Source organism: Penicillium manginii (genome assembly GCF_028828005.1).
Source record: "Penicillium manginii strain IBT 31320 chromosome Unknown utg000009l:1.0-3297300.0:1.0-3298630.0, whole genome shotgun sequence".
In the NCBI taxonomy this organism is placed as follows: Eukaryota; Fungi; Ascomycota; class Eurotiomycetes; order Eurotiales; family Aspergillaceae; genus Penicillium; species Penicillium manginii.
Window position 1 is genome coordinate 1,921,226 of NW_026643110.1, and position 23,513 is coordinate 1,944,738.

At 32.7% G+C, this 23,513-nt stretch overlaps 5 protein-coding genes across 5 annotated transcripts; 1 reads left to right on the forward strand and 4 right to left on the reverse strand.

Annotated features, from left to right (window-relative positions):
- Window positions 1-170: 170 nt before the first annotated feature.
- On the forward strand, window positions 171-3,393 carry N7533_012466 (putative AP-3 complex subunit delta; the record flags this gene model as incomplete). Its single annotated transcript, XM_057109116.1, has 6 exons — window positions 171-220; window positions 250-368; window positions 436-632; window positions 670-1,080; window positions 1,155-1,383; window positions 1,451-3,393. The coding sequence occupies 6 exons, from the start codon at window positions 171-173 to the stop codon at window positions 3,391-3,393; spliced, it is 2,949 nt and encodes a 982-aa protein (XP_056954217.1).
- A 317-nt stretch (window positions 3,394-3,710) lies between these two features.
- N7533_012467 (RAMP4 family protein) lies at window positions 3,711-4,057 on the reverse strand (the record flags this gene model as incomplete). The annotated part of the gene is made up of 3 exons (XM_057109117.1): window positions 3,711-3,817; window positions 3,875-4,004; window positions 4,055-4,057. The coding sequence occupies 3 exons, from the start codon at window positions 4,055-4,057 to the stop codon at window positions 3,711-3,713; spliced, it is 240 nt and encodes a 79-aa protein (XP_056954218.1).
- A 609-nt stretch (window positions 4,058-4,666) lies between these two features.
- N7533_012468 (uncharacterized protein) lies at window positions 4,667-5,039 on the reverse strand (the record flags this gene model as incomplete). Its single annotated transcript, XM_057109118.1, has 2 exons — window positions 4,667-4,753; window positions 4,905-5,039. 2 exons carry the CDS (start codon window positions 5,037-5,039, stop codon window positions 4,667-4,669), a joined length of 222 nt encoding a protein of 73 aa, XP_056954219.1.
- Window positions 5,040-5,386: 347 nt separating this feature from the next.
- N7533_012469 (dimeric dihydrodiol dehydrogenase) lies at window positions 5,387-5,897 on the reverse strand (the record flags this gene model as incomplete). The annotated part of the gene is given in 3 exon segments (XM_057109119.1): window positions 5,387-5,647; window positions 5,658-5,817; window positions 5,833-5,897. 3 exon segments carry the CDS (start codon window positions 5,895-5,897, stop codon window positions 5,387-5,389), a joined length of 486 nt encoding a protein of 161 aa, XP_056954220.1.
- Window positions 5,898-6,554: 657 nt separating this feature from the next.
- N7533_012470 (thermostable beta-glucosidase B) lies at window positions 6,555-8,940 on the reverse strand (the record flags this gene model as incomplete). The annotated part of the gene is made up of 6 exons (XM_057109120.1): window positions 6,555-7,586; window positions 7,652-7,830; window positions 7,929-8,238; window positions 8,341-8,439; window positions 8,494-8,622; window positions 8,911-8,940. The coding sequence occupies 6 exons, from the start codon at window positions 8,938-8,940 to the stop codon at window positions 6,555-6,557; spliced, it is 1,779 nt and encodes a 592-aa protein (XP_056954221.1).
- Between the last annotated feature and the right edge of the window lie 14,573 nt (window positions 8,941-23,513).

Sequence of the window (23,513 nt, forward strand, 5' to 3'; positions counted from 1 at the left end):
TATCGCTCCCCACGTCGGAGCTTCCCATAGTGGGCGGTCTTGGTCTTTCCGGAGCTCTCTCTTACCTGACGACACCTGCTTGCTCTGGGGAGAACCCTTTGCAAATATTGTGAGGCTTGCACACTTAAGACTCGCGCTCCCTCGCGGGTGATAAATTACACCATGTGAGTATGGCTAGATCGGCATCGGCATCAATTGTCGGTTCCTGTTCAGTTGGAGGGTGCTAACATGGCTCTGATCAATCTCTAGGTTCGAGAAATCCCTCTATGACCTGATCAAGGGTCTTCGGAACCATAAAGGCGCGGAAGATGAATACATTCAGAATGCCTTGCGCGAATGCAAGGCCGAAGTCAAATCACAGGACATGGGTAGGCGCCACTGTGTCCCGCTCCCCCCGACCGCCACAAGTATACTGAATATACATTCTACGTGCAGATAAAAAGGCCACGGCTCTACTGAAGCTTATATATCTCGAGATGTTTGGTTACGATATGTCATGGGCGGCTTTCAATGTTCTGGAGGTCATGTCATCGGCAAAATATCTACAGAAACGAGTCGGTTACCTCGGAGCTGTCCAGAGCTTCAGGCCGGATACAGAGGTTCTAATGTTGGCGACGAACATGCTCAAAAAGGTATGCCCCTAATATCGTTTCGAATTTCTTTCTAAAGTGTCATCTTGGCTCACTCATTTGCAAGGATATCGTGTCGCCCAATATCCCCGCATTGTCATTACCACTGGCTACGCTGCCACATATCATCACCCCATCACTTTCGATGTCTCTGCTTCCTGATATCTTATCTCGCCTTTCGCATTCCAGCCCCGTGGTCCGCAAAAAGACAATCGTTACGCTCTACAGAATTTCGCTGGTTTATCCAGAGGCGTTGAAGCTGGCTTGGCCGAGAATTAAAGACCATCTTATGGACGATCAAGAAGATGCTAGTGTTACCACTGCTGCGATCAACGTTGTATGCGAACTTGGATGGCGACGCCCGCATGATTTTCTCCCTTTAGCTCCGCGGCTTTTCGAGCTTCTCGTGGATAGCGGCAATAATTGGATGGCTATCAAGATCATCAAATTAGTAAGTCACATGCTACACCATTCTCCCGGAGTTTTCTTTGCGGGGGGAGGCTTTGTCTGACCTCTTCTAAACAGTTTGCAACTTTGACACCCTTGGAGCCGCGACTAACACGAAAGCTTCTACGACCACTAACCAATATTATTCAAACTACATCGGCCATGTCATTGCTATATGAATGTATCAATGGCATTATTCAAGGTGGCATCCTCGATGGGGAAGACAACCTGCAAGAAAGAGATGAGGTTGCAAGTCTTTGCGTCGGCAAACTTCGCGGCATGATTGTCATAGACTCGGATCCCAACCGTGAGTGCTCCCATCCTCATACCCCCCTGCTTCAATTGCTCGATATCTTATCATTCTCATAATTTAGTTAAATACGTTGCTCTCCTCGCATTAAATCGGATCGTGACAACACATCCTTCATTAGTATCAGTCCAACAGGATGTCATCATGGAGTGTCTAGATGATGCGGATATATCAATTCGACTGCAGGCATTGGAGCTTGCTGCGGGGATGGTCACCAGCGATACCCTTCAGGAAGTGGTCAATCGTCTCGTCGAGCAACTTCGGTTCGCCCCGCTCTCGGCTTCAGCAGACCCATCCGGGGTCGCAGATGAGGATTTTGAAGAAAAAAACGGACCCGCCAGCACAGAGACCGCAAAGGTCCTACCGAACGACTATCGCACCGAAGTCGTACACCGCATTCTGGACATTTGCTCGCAGAGCAATTACTCTGAAGTCGAGGACTTCGAGTGGTATGTTAATATTCTGGTCCAGCTCGTTGGTCTTCTTCCACTTGCGGAAATGGATGACTACTGGAACGCACCCCAGTCTGGTCAAAGTCAAGAGTCTTCGTCCGTCAAAACGTCTGCGGCGTTCCGCATTGGCTCGGAGATTCGTAACATCGCGGTTCGTGTCAAGGGGGTACGGATGGAAGCGTGCAGGGCTGCTGAGTCCCTGTTGCTGATTGATAACCGCCCACTCCTCTTCCCTGTCGGCTCGAGTGTGGGTGACGATGTCCTTGGCCCTGTTTCTTGGGTCGTGGGTGAATACGCAGAATATCTTCGAAGCCCTAGTCGGACGTTGCAGTCGTTGATCGATGGGGGTAATGTCTCTTTGCCTGCCAAGACTCTGCAATTATTCCTGCAGGCGATTCCCAAGGTCTTTATACAGGCTAATAGAGACTGTGAGTCCCGAGATAGCTGGAAGAGCGAAATGTCTCTCCTCCTAGCTCGCGTTGTTGAATTCCTCGAGTCAGTGGCTGCACACCCGGACCTGGACGTTCAAGAACGAGCGATTGAATTTCTGGAAGTGCTTCGTTTGGGCGCGGATGCATTGCGCTCTGATACAGAGACGAGCGAAGTCCCGTTCTTTCTCTCCTCGGTCATTCCGAGCTTATTCATGGGTCTGGAGCTGAAGCCCGTTGCACTCAATGCTCAGAAGAAGGTCGTTCTCTCTGCGAGTCTACGATTGGATGAGCCTTTTAACGATAATCTGCCGGGTTTATTCGATCGGCTTGATGGTTCGATGTCCGATATCCATTCTCACGGCGGGCTGCAGGACTTTTATTACGTTGCCGCATCTTCTCCGCCTGCTTTGGCGAATAAGCCTATTCATGACTTGAGCGCTGCGAGCTACCTCGACAACTCGTATCAAAATGTCTCGGCGGGTAGTGGCGCGCATAAGGCTGAACGCCGGGAACGCTATCAAAATGATCCGTTCTATATTGCTTCGCTCGGGGGGAATAACTCATCTGGCACATCTACGCCTGGGGTCCCTCATGAAGGCGGTCTGGATATCGACAATATTCCCATCATCGATTTGAAACTTGAGGACGGGGCGAAGGGCCTTGCGAGTCGTGAACCTGAAGTCCGGAGACACCAGTCCAGACGAATGGAGGTTGCGGCTGATGAAACGTTAGGCGTTGAAGATCTTTCTTCTTCCCCGAGGGGTAATGCTGGTGCTGGCAGCAACAGGCGGGGTTTACTTCAAGTGGATTCCAGCACTCTGGAAAGAAGTGAGTATCAACAGGCCCAGTCCCAGTCCCAGCCCGGGCTCATCTCTCTGGGAGATGACGGGGATAAGGAGATGAAGGAAGCAATGCAGAACGTAGAACAAGTGCGTCTGCGCATGCAGCGGGCCTCGGAGCGAATTGGGTTAGAAGGAACACCGGCCGAGGGGGAGCTGGTGAAAAAGAAAAAGAAGAGTAAGAAGGCGGCCAAGGCTACGGTGCTGGATGGGGGTGAACCCGAGGACAAGGAGAAGAAGAAACGGAGGAAAAAGAGAACGTCTGAACATGAACCTCAAAGATAGGATTGTTTGGAACTTGGACATATAATACAATTTCTCGGTTCCCGTAGGGCAACTTCACGCTTTCACATATCTGTTCCATCTGTCTAGTCTGTTCCGTATGTCGTTATTCTCGACGGTTCGATTCGTTATTGGGAGGGCCGAATTGGATTCGTCGAGTGACGTCGGGGACGGAGAGCGGAACGATTGCGCGCAGTCGCGATAGGGGGTTGAGAGTAGAGGAACAGCACCGAGGGTTGTGAGGTTGGGGTTGAGGTCGAGTCCGTTTCGTGGGAGTGTTTGGGGTATCTTTTAAATCGAGGCGATCACCATTGGTGCGTTTATCCAGTGATGCGCGAGAACATGGCGGCGATGGTTGACCAGAGCTCGGGGACAACCTTGAGAAGCTCCAGGAGGAGACCACCGCAGACGACAAAGGCAAGAACAACTATTGACAGTGTTAAAACTAGCTGGAGGTCCCTATTTTGGTTGAGACCACACATACCAACCCAACCCGCAGAGAGGGGTGATTTAGTATTCTGCTTGGGGGCCTTTGTGGTCGGTCCTCGACCGCGCTTGGCTGCCTCGCTCCTCGCGAAACGATCGTTTGCGCGTCGTTGTTGGGGTGTTTGGGCCTAGAGCGAAGTTAGTTGAAGCTTTATCGAGACTTTTTGTTTCGACTTACCATTGTGTAGTGGATGTGATTGAGGGGTGGTACGGAGTAAAGTAGATTGGAGATGGGAGAGTTGGGGTTGGTGACAGATTGAGGTTATCGCGGATCGGACTTAACACCGGGCGGAGAGGCCACGTTGTAACCACATGCTGGACTACCGACAATCTGGCTTCTCCTTTTTGAGTCAGTAGCCACTATGAAATGGGTCATAATATCTATTATTGCAAATTATTGTTTCTAATTTATTGGTCTATTTTAAGTTTACAGTTGTTTAGGGGCAGAGTTACTGCAGAGTCTTAAGTACAGTAGTAACCACCTATACTATACACCTTTTCCGGGTATATAGTATGATACAACTATGTGATTCCCTTTAACATATGCACGATTCAGATCCTGCGAATTGTTATTTCTGCAAGATAATACATCAAACTCCTCTCCTCCTCCTGGTGTTCAATCATCGTTGATAGGTCTTATAGGGTGTCGACTGCCCAATGAAGGTATATCTAGTGCGGTGGGGAAGGGAGGATGTCTGGAAGCAGATCGACTCGGACTAGTGCGCAGACGAATTAACCAACCATTACAAGATCCGATCTGATCGGATGTCATAAATAGCCGCAGGTTTAATTAGCATTGCGCGAATTGCATAGCAAGAAGCTCATAATTGAAAAGTCCCTGCTCATCGTGGTTTTGTAGGAGAGCTCGGGCGGCTATCTATAGATACTAAAATAATGTTATCGAGTACGAAAGGTGACAGAAGTATTACAGATAGTCCCACAACAGAAGATGTGGTTAAATCTACACATGGATTGGATTTAAACTCGTTTACGAGTTCCATTTTATGTTGTAAAAATATATGACATACGCGTATTTTGAATAGGCTGGTATAGTCTTGCGGGAATTCTGAGCCTCCCTGAACCTGGATCTCATCTAGAAGATGCATCACGCGGATTGTCTCAGCCCATGGCATGATATCATCCTCCGTTTTTCCAGCTGCCATGTAAATGACGATTCATCAGCTTCCCAATAGAAACCTCAGCCTGTCCGTTCAAATTTATAATTTTGAGGCTCCTCATTCGCCAGTTGAACTGTAAAGGATGCAGGAACCAACGCAGCGATTCCCTCAACCACAATCGACTCAATTGTTCCTTCAATGGGACAAAATTCGGCGGGGTTCTTACTTGCGAAAGTGCCGGTAGCAACTCCTTTTCTTCCATCGGTATATTTTAAGAAGACAGAGGTTGCAACATCAACATGATCCACAATTTTTTCCGTCGCAAGGACTTGAGGCGCCTCCATCCGTAGATTGGATTCTAGAGCCAATATCACCCAAGTCAAATTGTAGATTCAGATTTCGAGTAAGCTGCCAACCCCAAGCGCTGGGTTCTTGTAACGTAAAGTCATCGGCAAGGAGACAATGTCTTTAGGCAAACCAAAGTCATACCAAACTCGATGCCCGCCACCAATTGTTTTATTCACATAGACAAGTTGACGCAACTTCTGCCTTAAGGGGAAGAATTGAGTCCACATTGCTTCCATCATGACTATATTGTGCCTTTTTGCTTCCGCAAATACTTCTTTAGTCTCTCGTTCATTCAAAGTGAATGCCTTTTCGCACAACACGTGTTTCCTGCCTGGATGGCATCAAGAGCATTTTGTTTGTGGAAGGCATGGGGCGTTCCCGTATAAACACTTTCAATGTTTGTATCACTGTATATCTCTTCATAACTTTCGTAGATGCTCGGGTTATGGTCAGGCGCATGTCGACTTGCAAATTCCTGGACCTTGTTTACCGATCAGGAACCAATGGCTTGGATGGTGTGGTTTGCCCTTTTGTTCGCTCGATCAATTGAGCCATGACGAGATAATGCCAGTGCCAGGAAAAGCCCATCGGATAACGGGAAGCTCGTTATTAGTCATGGAGAGGGAGCAAAATTATTTGGCGACTTCGAAGTAGCGGTATTGGGAGAAGACAGCGAAACTTGAGGCTGGATAAACGCTTTACGAATTGTGATGCCTTTGAGCAGAATCCTGGAAAGGGTTTCGAGTATTTCGAATGCGACGGATCAATACTTCAACCGCGATTTTAACTCTACAATGCCGGGTTATTCTAGTTGGGTAGTCAAGTATCCCGAAGTTTACCCGTAGATGTACTGCGTAGGTCTCTTTGTAGCCGACACTTCCGGGGGGCTGAGCACCCCACAACTCCACACCTCCCGCACCTTGAGGCAACTCCGTGAAAGCCTATCGCTATTAGGTGGGTCTTCGGCCTGGAAGCTTCATGTTTTGACTTGTGTTTACGCATTGACAAAGGTCAATAAAAAACTCAATATTATCAATCTGTTGCTGATCTGGTCTAGAGCTCCTAAGGAGATTCCCCCAACAGATATCTATAATTCCACCTAAATATACGAAAAAATGGGCTCAATTCGACAAAATCACCTACTCGGCCACACGGAGTATGGGAATTATTAGCTGCGGCGAAATGTCTCAAGTTGCACATAGTATATTGCTCTCATGGTAGCCTTAGAGCCCGGTGGCATTTCACAAGTCCCAAAAGCTCTCTAGCAATGAGACATCTGTTGTTTCCAAAATATCCGCCGAGGACGATTCCAGTTGCAATTGATATCCACTCCGTCAATTTTCCAGCGTTCCGCTTCTCGTCATAAAGTGATATATCCCTTAAATCGATACAGAGCTCTGCAGTCACTTGCACCCCCACTTCGACCCAGACCTGTTGGAAACCAGCCAAGGTTGGGATAGGATGCTCATTCGCATGGTCTTTTCGGCCCAAATAGAGCTGAACCAAAGCCCGTACAGACGTAAGCCCGAGGTTTATTACCTGGATCGATACAGTCAGCTTTTCCTTGTTGATTTGCCCCACCTTCAAATCCCGGAAGCCGAATTTTGTATAGGACAGTCCATGGCCGAATGAAGAATTCAGAACGTCGGTGAATAGTCTGTCGTAATGACGGTAGCCGACAAAAATTCCCTCCGCATAGTTGACTCGAAGCTGGTCATCAACATAGGTTCCTGGGAAATTGTCGTGGGCCGGAGCATCTTCAATAAAGCGAGGGAAGCTAACAGGAAGATGACCCTCGGGGTTCACGGCACCGGTCAAAACATCAGCGATTGCGTTTCCGCATTCCTGACCAAGAAACCAGGACTGTATTACAGCTTTCACCTGATGGAGCCATGGCATAGCTACCGCGACGCCTGTTGAATTGACGACGATAACATTGCTATTCACATCAGCAACAGCAGAGATTAGATCATCTTGATCATGAGGTAGATGAAAAGAAGCCTGGTCCTGCCCCTCAGTCTCCCAGTGGGTGTGGTGATCTGTGAAGACGATTGCGAAGTCTGCTTTCGCTGCCACCTGTGCAGCCTCAGTTTTCAAATCCGCATCATGAATGGATTCAGGCGAGAATCCAAGTCGACCCCCACTGCGTCCTTTCAAGATCTGTAAGCCAATGTTTCTTGGTGGCTCGGTGCGCAGGCGGATACGGTGCGTCCGGCCAACCACAAAATGATACCGCGATTCGGGCTCGGGGGGTTAGCATTAAAAAGAGAGCCCATGGGGTCCGCAGTATTACTCCTCTGCTCAAGAACCTTTTCGTCGTTGATAAAAACCCGAGTGGGTCCAAATCCTGAGCTCGCGATGTAGTGAGGCCCCGTCTCAAGCGGTGTGAAGTCGCCAATGATCTCAACAACCTTACCATGAGACTCGTTAGAGCCAAGTGATGAACAAATAGAAAATGAACGTCTATGTCTTGTCAAAACCAGCTCTTCTGTAGCTCATCAAAAAGCTTGTATGTGAAACCAGAAGCACCGTCCAGGCCAACCACCCTGCCAAATAAACCTTCTAGGGGAAGTGGTGGAAACAAACGTTCAAAATGGGCACCCTTTGCATAGGAGAATTCAACTTCATCCCCGAAAGCAGTTGTTTGGCCATCCTCAGGGGTGACCTTGTAGTGCGCATTGACACTGGCACTTCCACCTCCATGAGCAAGGGCATTTTTCGCGTATCCAATCAGCGCAATTTTCTTCCCTTTAGTTTTCTCATGAGATAAAGGTAGAATGTCTTGATCGTTCTTTAAAAGCACGATACTTCGCGCACCAGCTTCACGTATCAACTTTTGACACTTTGGGTGGACTTTCTCTTCGATTGGTTCGACATCTTTCCAAAGGTCTTCGAGCTTCAAACCCAGACACAGAACTTCACGTACTCGGTCATCGATCGTATCATTTGAGATTTACCCCTTTTGTATTGACTCAAGGACACGGTGTAATTCGCGTACTCTGGGTGGCCCTGGCATTTCCCGGTCAAGACGGGCCATAAGAGCGTCGTCCACCGAGTTAGTCCCACCCCAGTCACTCATAAGAAGGCCCTCCCATCCCTAAATTCCGCGTAAACTCTTGTTTATTAGCCCATGGGAGTCACGATGAGTCACATTGACTGAGTTATAGGCCGCCATGACCGCCCAAGGGTTGGCCTCTTTGATGGCGATCTCAAATGGGCGGAGATAAATCTCTCTCAACGCGCGTTCACTGATTGTCTCATTGACAGAGGTTCCCTGGGTCTGCTGCTCATTAGCAAAAAAATGCTTTATGGTTGCTGCAACATTCTGGTGCTGTACACCTTGTATCACTTGCGAAGCTAGCCGGCCTGCAAGCAGAGGGTATTCGCTGAAATTCTCAGTTCCGGCCTCCCAATGGATGACGGTGAATGCAGACAGTGGGACCCAGGACACAGTTTAAACTTTTTGCTCTGGCTTCTTCTCCCAGCGCCTCTCCAAACCGCCTCGCTAGGTCGAGATCAAAACTGGCCGCCAAACTACTGGCTGCTGGGAAACACGCCGAGCGCACACCTGGACTTGTGGCTGGGGCGCGAATTCCATTAGGGCTATCTGCTGTCTATCAAGTTCGTAAGTGGATGAATATAGATTAAGCATTTGTTTTCACTCACCCTTATTGATGGAACCCCCTTTTCTGGTATGCTAGCGGTGTCGGAGAATGTGTGTCTAGCAAGAAGTGAGACCTAAATGTGTGGGATTCGGTCCTTCTAGTTTCAAGGTGCAAGTTATTCTTACCTTCTCCTCTAAGCTCAAAGAGCTGAGTATTGAATTAATCGTGGCGGTCAATTTAAAAGGCTCTGAACTGCCTTGGACCCCGCCCTTTAGTGGGGCTGGCCGTTTAAATATCGATAGAAATGCCGAGGGGTTGATGGCAATAGCATTTTGACAAATCAAAAGATGTTCCGAAGCGTAGATGATCATAATTCAATTCAAGATTCTGTTGATTTAACTCAGCCATACTTCTGAACATAATAGCTATGTAGGTATTCCCTCTATCAGGAATCAGATACAAGGAGATTAAGCTATCGAAATATAGGTGTATTCACACTGCCTGGCCAAAAATATACTGACTCTCCAGTCCAGAACGCAATTGATGTATGGCAATTTGGTTTTATCGGTACTGATTAAACTGTAAGAGGATTTGCATGTCAATTTGACTGCTTTCAGATTGTAATATTTCTAGCGCCGCCACCATGCACGCTAATGCATCGCATTCACACTGGCCAGGCAGTGTATGCGTATCAACCAACTATGTGTGGATACAACCCCTGCTGCGGCCCCCACATACGAGCGCTTAACAGAAAGAGGCGAACAAATATAAACAACTGGCCGCTTGATCTTCCAGAGCGGTTTAAGAATTATTTTTCCTCGTTTATTTTGTCAGGGGGTGACAAGAGAAAATGCCCACCCAAACTCTCGCCTCAACGTGGTCTCCAATAAGCTGTCCAGCTTCAACCGATCTTTGGGAAATTTATCTGACTACGAGCGCGGTCTTTTTCAATCTCGGTCCCCTCACTGCAACCTCTGATTGTGCACCCTCTGGTTATACTCCAACCATACCTTACTATGCTGTCTCATGTCCGACTGGTTATACCTCAGCCTGTGCCCATGGTCTCGACGACGCGACAACTGTGTGCTGCCCGACGTTAGCCACCCTCACGATTGTAGCCCACTTTACTATGTTGAACTGACCATATAATTAGCCATCGACCCATGACCTGTGCTAGCAGCGCAAAAGTTTACAGTTCACTCACTTTGAGTTGCGAAGAGAGGTTCTCAAGCTCGTATACTGCAGAAGTCACACAGACCTCGGTTTTTGGAGACTCCCATAAATCGGAGACGGCGACAGTGACTTTCACCCCCCATTTCGATGCGATCAATGGGTTTGGACTAGAATATGTTTCGGTAAAAATTTTTAGAGTACCTGTTTTTGGCTATCGCTCTCGATGGCAGCTGACGTGGAACATGTTTGCCTTTAGATGACATCTACGAGCAGTAATTCTGTATCGACAAGAGCTGCAACGACTGCATCAGCCACTCCATCTTCATCCAATAACAGTGGTAATAGCTTATCCGGAGGAACGATTGCGGGCATTGTGGTGGCCGTGGTCACTTTCATCGTCATCGTCTCCCTGGTTTGGAACCGAACGAAGATCAATGCATGGATTCATCGAAAGACTGCACCACGCTTAATTCAGACAGAACAGGGCATGGATCCAAATAATACCCCCCAGCCGAGTCTGGGGCGATACCCGAACGGAAACTTGAATTTCTCGTCAAGTATGGTTCAGCCTATGGAGCTGGAATCAACGCGGGAACCTGTGGAGCTATCGGCGACGCGAACTATAGCAGAAAAGAGTGTATAAGCAGCAGCAACACTCTGCAAGGGGAAGAATGACATTCTTCACATGCCTAGGTATATATAAAAGAAACTTAGGATTAAACTTTACTAGGAGAGAAAATAAACACTTTAAAATCTATTAGATAGAGTATTATTTCAATTAGAGGTAATTACTCTATTTTATAATATTCTTGAATAATCTAATCTTATTTTAGCTTTATGAATTATTTGTTATTACAGTCCAAGCCTCTATACAGAAATAAACTAGTAAAACTAACCTTATGTTCTACCTTAATATAGTCAAACTCCTCTATGGAGACTAGGGAGAAACCTACTTAATTAAAAGATTATAAGGACTTAGATACAGAGTGATAGTAGTAAAATTAAACAAAAATATTAAACTAAGAAAAGAAAGAAAGAAAGAAACCTATATTATAACTATCTATATATAAGTAACTACCTAGATATAGGGGGATCCCTTACAAAAATCTATAGTTCTTAGATTATATACTACCTAAGAATCTTAAAGTAAGAGCTTTAGTATTATAGTCTTTTAGACTGTTGAAATATTATATAATCTTAGGCATATCCTTTTATAATAATATATAACGGGAAAACCTTAGATCATGTTAAGATAGATCAGATCCAATACAAATTAGTAGTATTAATCATGGAGTATACTATTCTGATTATACTATTTTGTAAAGGATATTAGTTAATAGTATTACTAGATCTTTTTTTTAGAAAATCTTCTCTTTATATTATTTATTATAATTCTTCTTATAAACTAAGTTATTTTTAGTAGTTAAAGCTAATTTATTCTTTATCTATTAATAAAATAGTAGAGATAGTTTTCTAAGACTTAATTTATTTATTTTATCTAACTATCTATCTAAGAATAGAAGATGGTTAAAAAATAAAGTTTTATCTAAGAATGATAATAAAACTTTAACTAGAACTTACTAGTAAATACTAATTCTCTATTAAAGATAATCTCTTTAGAATCACTATATTTAAACTCTATCTTAGAATAAAAGAGTTTAGTTAGTTCTCTAGTAATAGTTATAGTAGAAATAGTAAAAAATTAACTATATTTTATAAGATAATTAATAACTACTAAAATTATATCTATAAGTTTTCCCTTAATCTATATAGAAGATAGACCTATAATAATATAATAGTAAATACTAAGGGATAGGCTAGAGATCTATAACTAAGTAAGACTTTGGATAGTAATTAAAGAGTAGGAGAATTAACTAATAATATATATAAGTAGTAATAGAGACTAATTCTTAAAGAAACTTTAAGAATAAAGAAAATACTATATTAAGTTACTTATCCTAACTATTATATAGATTAGGTATAAATTAATATTAAATAAGATATAAATCTTTAGTATAGCTAAGATAAGATTAGATTATCTAAGAGAAATATAAAAAGAGTTAGTTACTTTTTACTAAAGTTTACTCTCTTTAATATAAACTCTATAATAACTATCTCTTCTTCTAATAAAGTCTAATCTTAAATATTTATAGTTAAAGAGATATAATTCTTAGAGTAATAACTTAACTAAATAATATCTATTAAAATCTATCTAATAGTATTTTAAATTAGAAAATTTTATATAAGATAAAATAGAAGAAAATTAGAAAACTTACTATAAAAAGAATCCTAGAAACTATTAAGAAAAGTATTCTTAAAGATATTTTAAGAGAAAAGAAACTAAAATAGATTTTTAAAAGAAAATCTTATTTAAAGATAAAGAAAACTTATAATTTAAATAAAAAAAATCTAGAAAACTATTAAAGAAAAATTTTATTTCTTAGACTTAAGATATTTCTTTAATCTAAGTAAAGATAAAAATTAGTTAAAAATTTTTCTAAGAGAGAGAAAAAAAAATCTAGAAATCTTTTTTATAATTTAATTTATAAAATACTTTTATTCTCTATATTTAGTATACTTTATACTAGATAATATAGAGATAACTATCTAAGATTAATTTAAAGTAGTATTAAAGAAGAGTTAGTTTTAGAGACTAATAGTTCTAAGAAAATAGAGAAAAAAGAAGAGAATAAAGATATAGATAAGAAAGATAGGTATAAGAATAAGAATAATAATAAAATTTATTTTTCTTTAATTAAAATTTATATTTTTTAGATATAGAAAACTATTATACTAGTAAGAACTATTAGAAACTATAATAAAAAAAAGAAAAAGTTTAAAAAATTATAAAAACTTAAACTATAACTAGAAAGAAAGAGACTACTATTTAGACTAAAATTCTAGTAAAACTAAAACTTATCTAAAGAGATAGTATTATAATATCTTATCTTTAAAAGTCTATATATAGTTTTTATTAAAAATACTTTAACTATATTATTAGTCTATAAAAGATTAGTAAGATAATTAATAATAATTATATTTTTAATTAAGATACTTTAATATATTATATTTATTATAGTAATTTAAAGAAGAATTATATATATTAGACTATAAGTAATTTTTTTTAGTAGTAATTTAACTACTAATTAACTTAGATTTCTAGATTAATATATAGAAATATATAAATTTTTATTAAGATACTCTATTAAGTTAAAAGAGTTACTATAATAGAGAGACCTATATTTATTAGAGTTATAAATAGTAGTATAGTAGTTATAGTTATTTTTTCTATTACTAATATCTAGATTATTTAGGGTTTTACTATCTAATTAACTATAATTTAAGATTTTTATTTTTTAGAAAGATTATTCTCTTATATTCTTACTTAGTATAATAGTTAGTATAATTTTCTTAATAAAAAGAGAGCTAATACTAAAGTTAAGATTATTTATTTAAAAGTAATTTTTAAATAAAAAGAAATTAATATTATTTTTAGTTAATTAAAAAATACTAATTTTCTTTACTATCTTAAAGTAATTAATAATAATTATAGTCTTTAGATAGATTTAATTAAATCTTTTTATAAAAATATTATTTTAGTAATAATTTAGTATATTAATTAAAGAAGTAATAGACTCTTAACTATAATTAGTACTAGTATCTATAATCTTATAAATATATATATCTAGAATTAGTAGAATTTAGTATTAATTTAGAATATTTTTAGTATTATTTTATATTCTATAGATTTTAATAGTATAATTTATTTATTTTAAAGTTATTTTCTTTTTTAATATTAAGTATTCTACTTAACTATATATATTAAGTTAAATATAAATAGTATAGATAGAAATAAATAGTAATAATTTAGTTATACTTTTTTTATAAATATATTTTAAAGATTATTTATTATTTACTATTTTATTAATATATTAGTTTCTTCTTTCTTTATCTCTCTATCTTTTTAACTTTACTTTTTTATCTTTACTAATTTTTTATAATATTAATCTTTACTTATTAAATTTAATATACTTACTATAAGTAAAGTTACTTATCTATAACTATAGTTAGTTCTATTTAAGAATAATTTATAAATAAGATTACTTTAGATAATTTAAGTAAAATAGAATCTATCTTTACTACTAATAGTAATTTTTTTAATAATATACTTAAATATTATCTTAGTTACTCTCTAACTTCTAGTATTTTCTAATTTAATTAGTTTTAGTTTAAAAATCTTTATTTTAGAACTATTAATATACTTTATCTCTTAGACTATAGTTCTAGTAATATTTAAAAGAGTCTTAGTTCTAAAATTCTAAAATTTTAGTAATTAGTTATACTTCTAAATTATTAGTTTTTTATATCTCTAGTTATTTTCTGATCTTAGATTATATTACTTATCTTTTTACTTTATTTAGAAGTAATTTAATTTTAGATTAAGATTAATATAGTAGTAAGTATTAAGAATAATATTAAACTTAATATTTATACTAATTAGTCTATAAAGAGAATTAGAAAAATTTATAAGAGATATATCTTACTTTAGATTAAGAATCTTAAATCTAAGAATTCTAATAACTTTTTTCTATATATTTTATATATTTAGAACTTAGAGTCTTATAATTATAAGATTTATTAGATAAGTTATAGTAGATATAATTTAGTTTATCTATAAAACTACTCTAATTCTATTTCTATTTATTAATTTTTTATAGTTACTAGCTCTTTTTTTAGAGAGATCTTTATAATTTAGATTTTTTTTTATCTAGATTAAATCTCTATTTATTACTAATAAGAATAATATTATTTTATTATTAAATATTTTTATAATTTTACTTTAATACTAAGTTATTTTTCTTATAAAGTACTTTTAGTAATTAATTTTTACCTATTAATCTACTAGTAAGGTATTAGATATAGTTAAGATTTTATATCTTTACTCTAAGTAAAAGTAAGATATACCTAAAGACTACTATAATACTACTAAAGAGAATCTCTATAGATCTTAGGTCTATATCTTCTAATATTACTAGTTTTTTTACTACTATATTAATAATAAAGAATATAATACTTAGATAATAGTTAAAGATTAGTTTGTATAGAGTATTTAGGACTTTAGTAATTATTATTTAGTAAAAACTTAGGATTATATATATTTTAGTCTATATATAATATACTAAGTTTTATTAAGGTATAAAATAGAGTAGTATTATATAGAGGATTCTTAAGATATTCTCTTATCTTTTTACTTCTAAAATAAAATAATAATTTTTTAGGTATTATCTATATATATAGATAATTCCTAACTATTATATATAGAAAACTAATTCTTCTATTTTATATAGAAATACTTTTCTCTATTAAATATATATTTATTATATATTTCTTTAATTTTCTATTTCTTATCTTTATCTAGATCTAGTATTATTAAAGACTTATTTTTAATATATAAGTTTTAGGATTTAAGTAATAATATAGAGAAGATATTATATAACTATTTATACTTATTTAGGAGAAGTTAATATACTAATAAACTAATATAGTCTTAGACTTAAAATAATTTAATTTATTAAAAGAATAGTTTTCTTAGTTAATCTTAAAGGTAGATATTCTTAGTTAATGTGAGACAGAAAGTCCTACAAGCATCAGGGGATGTTTGAATAGCTTCACCGATTGCCAAAAGAGGAAGTTGTATTAGAATATTGGTCTTGAGCTTAGTAATCACAAGATGAGATGAAAGAGATCAATAAGAATGATGATAAAGATAGGTTTGCTGGGGGGGTGCAGGCCCTTTTTATGTTAAATCTCTTGGGCGGTAAGCCATAGTAGACTAGGCCTGATTAGGCCTTAGGCAGAATATTGTTCATCAGCGGTGTGACAAAATAGGCTAAGCCTATTTGGGCCTTTGGCAGAACTCCAAGCATCCGAAATATATTTTGATATTTTGGTATCAGATAGTCAGGCTTTTAGTTAAGCTTAACGATAATAGTTATACTCAATAAGCCTTCCAGTTAAGACATTTAACCGGAGAATAGTTAAGTCTTTTAACTATTTAATAGTTATAGAAGTTTCTCTTCTTTATATATTCAGAGTTAATAGTATTACTAGATCTTTTTTTTAAAAAATCTTTTCTTTATATTATTTATTATATCTCTTTTAATAAGATTCTTAGATAATTTAGATTACTTTCTTAGTTTTTTTCTAGATATTTTAAAGTTAATTAAATTTCTCTATAGTAATAGAAGTCTTCTTTTTAATTTCTTTATTATTATTATATAATTAGAAATTTAGAAAATATCTAAATAATAGTTTAAAAAGAGATTTTTTTATAGACTAGTTAATAGTATTATTATTTATAAACTAAACTATTTTTAGTAGTTAAGACTAATTTATTCTTTATTTATTAATAAAATAATAGAGATAGTCTTCTAAGACTTAATTTATTTATTCTATCTAACTATCTATCTAAGAGTAAAAAGTAGTTAAAAAATAAAGTTTTATCTAAGAATAATAATAGAGTTTTAACTAGAATTTACTAATAAGTATAAATTCTCTATTAGAGATAATTTGTCACGGGATTCAAAGTATACAGCACCCCAGACGTTCGATATCGATCCGCACTCGAATCCCCTTCAAGCCACCTGCATATTGAGGCCTACCCAAACCCTAATATATTTAAGATCCCACAAGTATTCAGGATTCTTGATCTTGTCAAGAATCAGTCTGTGTATCAACTGTCTAATCTGATCTCTACTGTCCGATATCCTTGCCTAGTCATAGGTCTCTAGCCTGACAACTTAGTAACCATTATATAATTCTTTTAGAGCTACTATATTTAAGTTTTATCTTAGAATAAAAGAATTTAGTTAGTTCTTTAGTAATAATTATAGTAGAAATAGTAAGAAATTAACTATATTTTATAAGATAATTAATAATTACTAAAACTATATCTATAAGTTTTTCCTTAATTTATATAGGAGATAGATCTATAATAAAGTCTATAGTTAATTTAATAAAAATTTAAGTAGAAATAGAGAGAAAGTATAACTATCTATAAGAATAGTATCTTAGAGTCTTAACTTATTAATAAACTAGATATATTTTTATATAGAATTAGACTTAATTAGAAAGATCTTTCTAATAATACTTTCTCTTTAGTAATTTTTTAGTTCTATTTTAACTAAAATAATTTACTAAAGAATTATTATAATATAGTTTAATAAACTTAATATATAGTTTACTTAAAATAGAGATATATAAGTAGTTACTATAATAAAGTAAACTTCTTAAGTTTATCTTTTAGTATCTACTAACTAGTTTACTATTTAAAATAGTTTCTTTATATTGTTATACATTTGGCTAACTGGTCACAGTAAGTGGTTAGATCTAGGTGGATAACTTACTAGTTATTGTCTGTATTACTGGTTGTTTGTAATATCTATTACTTGTACTCCTTAAGTTTTAACTTATAATTATACTGTTACTATACTAAGCTCTATATAGACTTAGATTCTATAGAGTAACTTTATAGGAGATACTAGGTAGTATACTAAGTAGATTAGTCTAAAAAGCTCCCCTACTTATAGTATATTTGTTATAAGACTAAAACTAAATAAAGAATAATCCTAAAAGTATACTGTAGTAACTTAGATTAATTAATTATAAAGAAACAAATATATATATATAGAGAGTATCCTATATATTCTAGTTCTTTATAGTATAGTATACTAGAGGGTATATCTAGTAGTATACTAGATTATACCCTTCTATCTATCTCTTAGTATACCTACTAGTATACTTTATAATTATATACTTATTATATAGTATTCTTATCTCTATATTAACTATTATTATATAAACTCCTATAGTTTTTCTAAGTTATTTAGAACTTATAGTAGTTTGTGTGATAGTCTAATTCTTATAGTGTTTCCTATTGTATATCTAAGCTTACTATATAGACTGAGTTATTATAGGGTAAATTGATCTATAGGGATTAGTTTGATATAAGATAATATTCTCTATCTGATATTTAGACTAACTATAACTTCTCTATTTATTAACCTAGTTATTCTATATTATATAGCTCTAGTAGGAGAGCTATAGTTTCTTATAATATTCTATATATAATCTATAGATAGTTGTAGTAGTTATAGAATAGTTAGCTCTTAATAGCCTATTTATAAATTATAGTCTCTTATATTATAGAGTCTGTAATATTATCTCTCTCTCTCTTTAGTTTTTATTCTTAAGAATTCTTTATAATTATTTACTTCTCTTAGATAAGTACTAGTCTGTTCTATTTTTTAATTTGCTCTATTATAGTTTAATATATCTAAATCTACTATTTAAAAGTTAAAATATAATAAGTATACTAATAATAATTATCTTAATCTTAGAATTAAATAGTCTAGTTATTCTATATTATTTCTTTATAATTATTACTTTATCTATAATAAGTATTATATTATAAGTTCTTATATAAATAGTAAGAAGTATTCTATCTATATTTATTAAGGCTAGGTATATAAATAAAGTTTCTATACTAATAAAGAGTAGGATAACTTATAGTAGGAGGAGTAGAAGGTCTTAGTAGACCTTACTAAGGTCTAAAAATAATTTCTTTAGTATTCTTAAAAAATAAATAAGGTAATAGTAAAAATTCTTTACTTATAGAAATATTAATAATTTCTTAAAGATTATAGTAGTTAGATATTAGATTAAAATTTAGTAGTATTAGATTGTCTTAATAAAGATAATTTTCTATCTCTTACTAAGTTTTTGGAGTTTGATTATCTGACTAAGTAGTAAGAGATTTATTAATTAGCTACTATATTATATTTAAGTCTAATAAGGATAGTAGTATTAATAGATTAGATACTAGATATCTTCTAGGTTATTTTAGATACTTCTTCTCTTAATAGTATCTTTAGCTAGTTCTCTAGTAGAACTGTTAAACTAGCTAGTAGTAGTCTGTTAGATTCTTAATAGATTCCTATATATTTTCTAAGGTATTATAATTTTTCTATTTTACTAGATAGTAGGGTTCTCTACTAATATACTTTATATCTAGGATATTCTTAACTTTATATTTATTTTTAGTCTCTTTCTCTATTTTTATATTTATAGTAAGTTTAGTATTTTTTAGTGTAGGTTTAAGTAATAATATATAAAAGTTTATATAAATATATTATATACTATTAGGTAGTCTTAAATAATAATTAACTAGTTCTATTTTTTCTTTAATCTTGAATAGTTCTAGTTTTAGATAGTTAAGTTTTGAACTTAGTTATTTAGTTTTAATATTCTAATATAGAAGGTATACTTTTTTCTCTCTTTTTAGATCTAGTCCCTTTTAGTAGTCTTAGTTATAGTAATACTTTATTTATAGATTAAAGAACTTAATATTCTTTGTTAGTTAGAGATATAGTTGTTTAAGTTCTAAGACTAAAAGTCTCAACAATTCTATCTTAGTATATTTTCTAATAGTTTCTCTAATAATTAAGGGATTATACCTATAGTTTATAAAGAATAGAGTTTTTTTTATAGTTATATATATAGTATTATTATATATAAATTATACTAATAGTAATAATTCTATCTAGTTGTCTTACTAATAATTTATATAGTATCTTAGGTATTATTCTAAAGTTTAGTTTATTTATTCTATTTAGCTATCTATTTAAGGATAGTAGATAGTAGAGAGTCTATACTTAATATCTATAATATCTGTAAATAATTTCTATATCTTATCTATAAAGAGTTTATCTCTATCTAATATTATTTTCTTAGGTATTCTATAGTTAGTAAATATATATCTAAATAATAGAGATATTATAGCTTTAGTGTTGATTGTTTCTATTATTAGGATTATATATAAGTATTTTATTAATTAGTCTATAACTACTATAATTATATTATATTCTTCTAACTTTAGTAGTTTAGTGATAAAATCTAATATAATCTATTTCTATAGTTATATTAGTACTTCTAAGTTCTATAACTTACTATATAAAATATATTATAATAGTTTATCTTACTAATAAGTATTATATTACTTAATATAATTTCTAACCTTTCTATATATATTTAGGATATAGTAGTTTCTTAATAGAAGTTCTACTATTTTTTCTACTCCTATATATCTATATATAAACTGTTATAGTATTACTATATTATCTTCTACTATAGTTTTTATAGGATATAGATTAATCTATTCTTATTAGTAATTCTTTTAGTAGATCCTATCTTATAGATTAGGTTACTAATTAGATTCTCTTTTAGTCTACTAACCTATTTATTATCTTAGACTTAACTAGTAGTAGCTAGAATCTATTAGTTATATACTAAGTAGTTATTATTATTTATTTTAAGTATAGCTAGAATAGCTTCTTTAACCCCTAATATATAGTTAGATCTTTTACTTAGTATATCTATCTAACTATTAGCTATATCTAGATAATATTTAATTCTATAATTATATTTTACTAAGATTTCTATCTATCTTATTTATTATCTTATTAATTCTTTAGTATTTATAAAGAATATAAGATTTTTATAGTCTAATTTAATAAGTATTTAATACTTTATTTCTTCTAGATATACTCTCTAGACCTTAAGTACTAATACTATAATTAGTAATTTTTTATTATAGATATTATAGTTAAATTTAGTAACTATTATTTCTCTAGACTAGAATATTACTAGTCTTAGTTTTCTATTATCTTTTAGTTAAGTAAACTATACTCTAAGTATATAGTCTAATATATTAGTTTCTATTATATATAATTTACTTAGGTTAACTAGTATAAGTATTATTTACTTAATAAATATTTTCTTAAGGTTATTGAATACTTTTTCTAATTAGTTATTCTAAATCTACTTTTAGTCTTTCCTAAGTAGTTTATTAAGATTAATTATAATTTTTCTAAATCTATTAATTAATTACTAGTAGTAGTTATATAACTCTATAAACTATTAGACTTTCTTTATATTTTTAAATATTAGTTAATCTAGAATACTTCTAATTTTATCTTCTTATATACTAAATCTATCTTTACTAATTATATATTCTAGAAAATCTATTTTCTAAATATAGAACTTATATTTCTTAAGTTTAAGTATAACTTTAGTTTCCCTAAGTTTTTATAGTATCTTTTTATTATACTAGATATATTTCTCTATAGTTTTAGAGAATACTAGGATATTATTAAGATATACTATTATAAAGATATTTAGGTATTCTTCTAATATATTAAAGATAAATTATTAAAAGACTATAGATATATTTATAAGTCTAAACAGTATAACTATATATTTAAAGTATCTATACTTTATTCTAAATACTATTTTCTATTTATTATCTTCTTTAATTCTAAGATAATTATATATATTAGTAATATTATATTTAGTAAAGTAAATACTTTTTTATATATAATTCTATATTTCTTAAATAAGAGATAATAGGTATTAGTTTTTAATAGTAATATTATTTAAATACTAATAGTCTACATAAAGTTAAAGTTTATTTCTCTTTTTTAGTATAAAGATAATTAGATATCTAACTAAGAATAATAAGTATTAGATATATTCTTTCCTAAGATTTTTATTAATATATTTCTTTAAGGTTTTTATCTTAATTAGTAATAGTTAGTAGATTAGTTTAAAAGTTAATTTTTTACCTTTCTTAATTCTAATTTTATAGTTAAACAGACTATACTTTAGAAGTATACTATTCTTTAGTAACTTAAATATATTCTAGTACTCTTAGTACTTCTTAGATATCTATATTTCTTTCTCTATTATATAGAGGGTTTATTATAATTTATAGTATATTATAATATAGTTCTTAAGTTTATTATCTAATATATTTAGTTACTATTCTATTATTATAATAATATTAATATCTATAATTCTATTTAATACTCTATTTCTAAATTACTTACTTTACTTAGGGTTAACCTTATATAGACTATAATAGATATCTACTATTCTAGGGCTAGACTCTTTAATATTTAGTAGTTTTTTCCTAGTCTATCTAGTTTCTATTTATATATAGTTATAGTAGTTAAAATAGATCTTATCTTTTTACTAGTTAATCCTTAGACTATACTTATATAGCTAAGGAATACTAAGTACTATCTTATACTCTTCTAGATTAGTAATATTAAAATATATTAATTCTATATAGTCTCTAATAACTATATTAATCTATTTAGTATAATAAGTAATTTCTTTACTTAGTCTTTCTCTATTAAGTCTAATAAGTAGAGTAATTTAATCTTTTCTAATAGTTAGTACTTTACTAGTTAAAATATATCTTAAATCTATAAAGTTTTCTATAGTTTCTAAATTAATTATAATTTATATACTAATTTTATTTTCTCTATAGAAGATTATTAGTACTTCTACTTTTATATATTTTCCCTATACTATTACTATAAGTTATTATCTTTACTCTAGATATTATATTTATAGTAAGGACTTAGATTTAATCTCTCTATAGTCTAGCTTACCTTATATATATATTTTATAATTATAGTTATAATATCTAATTGTTACTCTTAGGTTATAATTAGGGTATTATATATATCTAATATAGGTATAGTCTTCTCTGTAGTATAGGTATATTCCTTCTATACTAGTAATATATAGTACTAGTTTATTATTATCTGAATTATTAAAGAGAAACTTATAAGGATCTCTAGAGACTATACTATCTATTTTATAGAGTTATTATAGTTCTTATTTCTTTTTATAACTTATTTAGTATTTCTTAAGTAGGGTTTCTAGAATTTCTTTAATTTTATATTATAGGGACTCTTAAGGTATTTCTAGAAATTTATTTATTAGTTTCTGGGTATTAATAGATTTCTAGGTATACTAGGTCTACTTTTAACTCTCTACTATTTCTAGGTTAATCTATAGATACTATTTCTATCTATTATACTCTATAAGCTAGGAGTTAACTAAAGCTATATTAGTTTTTTTTATAGTTTTAAGTTTCTATTCTTTAGACTTAGTCTTCTACTATTAGTATTCTTTATAAAGTTTAGTTAATATACTAATAATTCTATTAATTTTTTTTTGTAGCTCTCTTAGATCTAACTAATTTCTTTAAGTATTTAATAGATTTTATTAATCTCTTACTTAGATAACTTTTCTTTATTAGTATATAGTAGTAGTTATTCTATTATCTATTTATCTTATATCTAGATTTCTCCTAAGATACCTATCTTAGGTTATCTATCTTTCTAAGTAGTATAGAGTTATTGTACTTTTTCTATCTTAGTAGTATTATTTACTTCTCTTTTTTAAGTTATATATAGTTACTATAATTTTTTATTATCCTTCTTATTATAATAGTTCTTTACTATATAGTTAGGTTTACTAT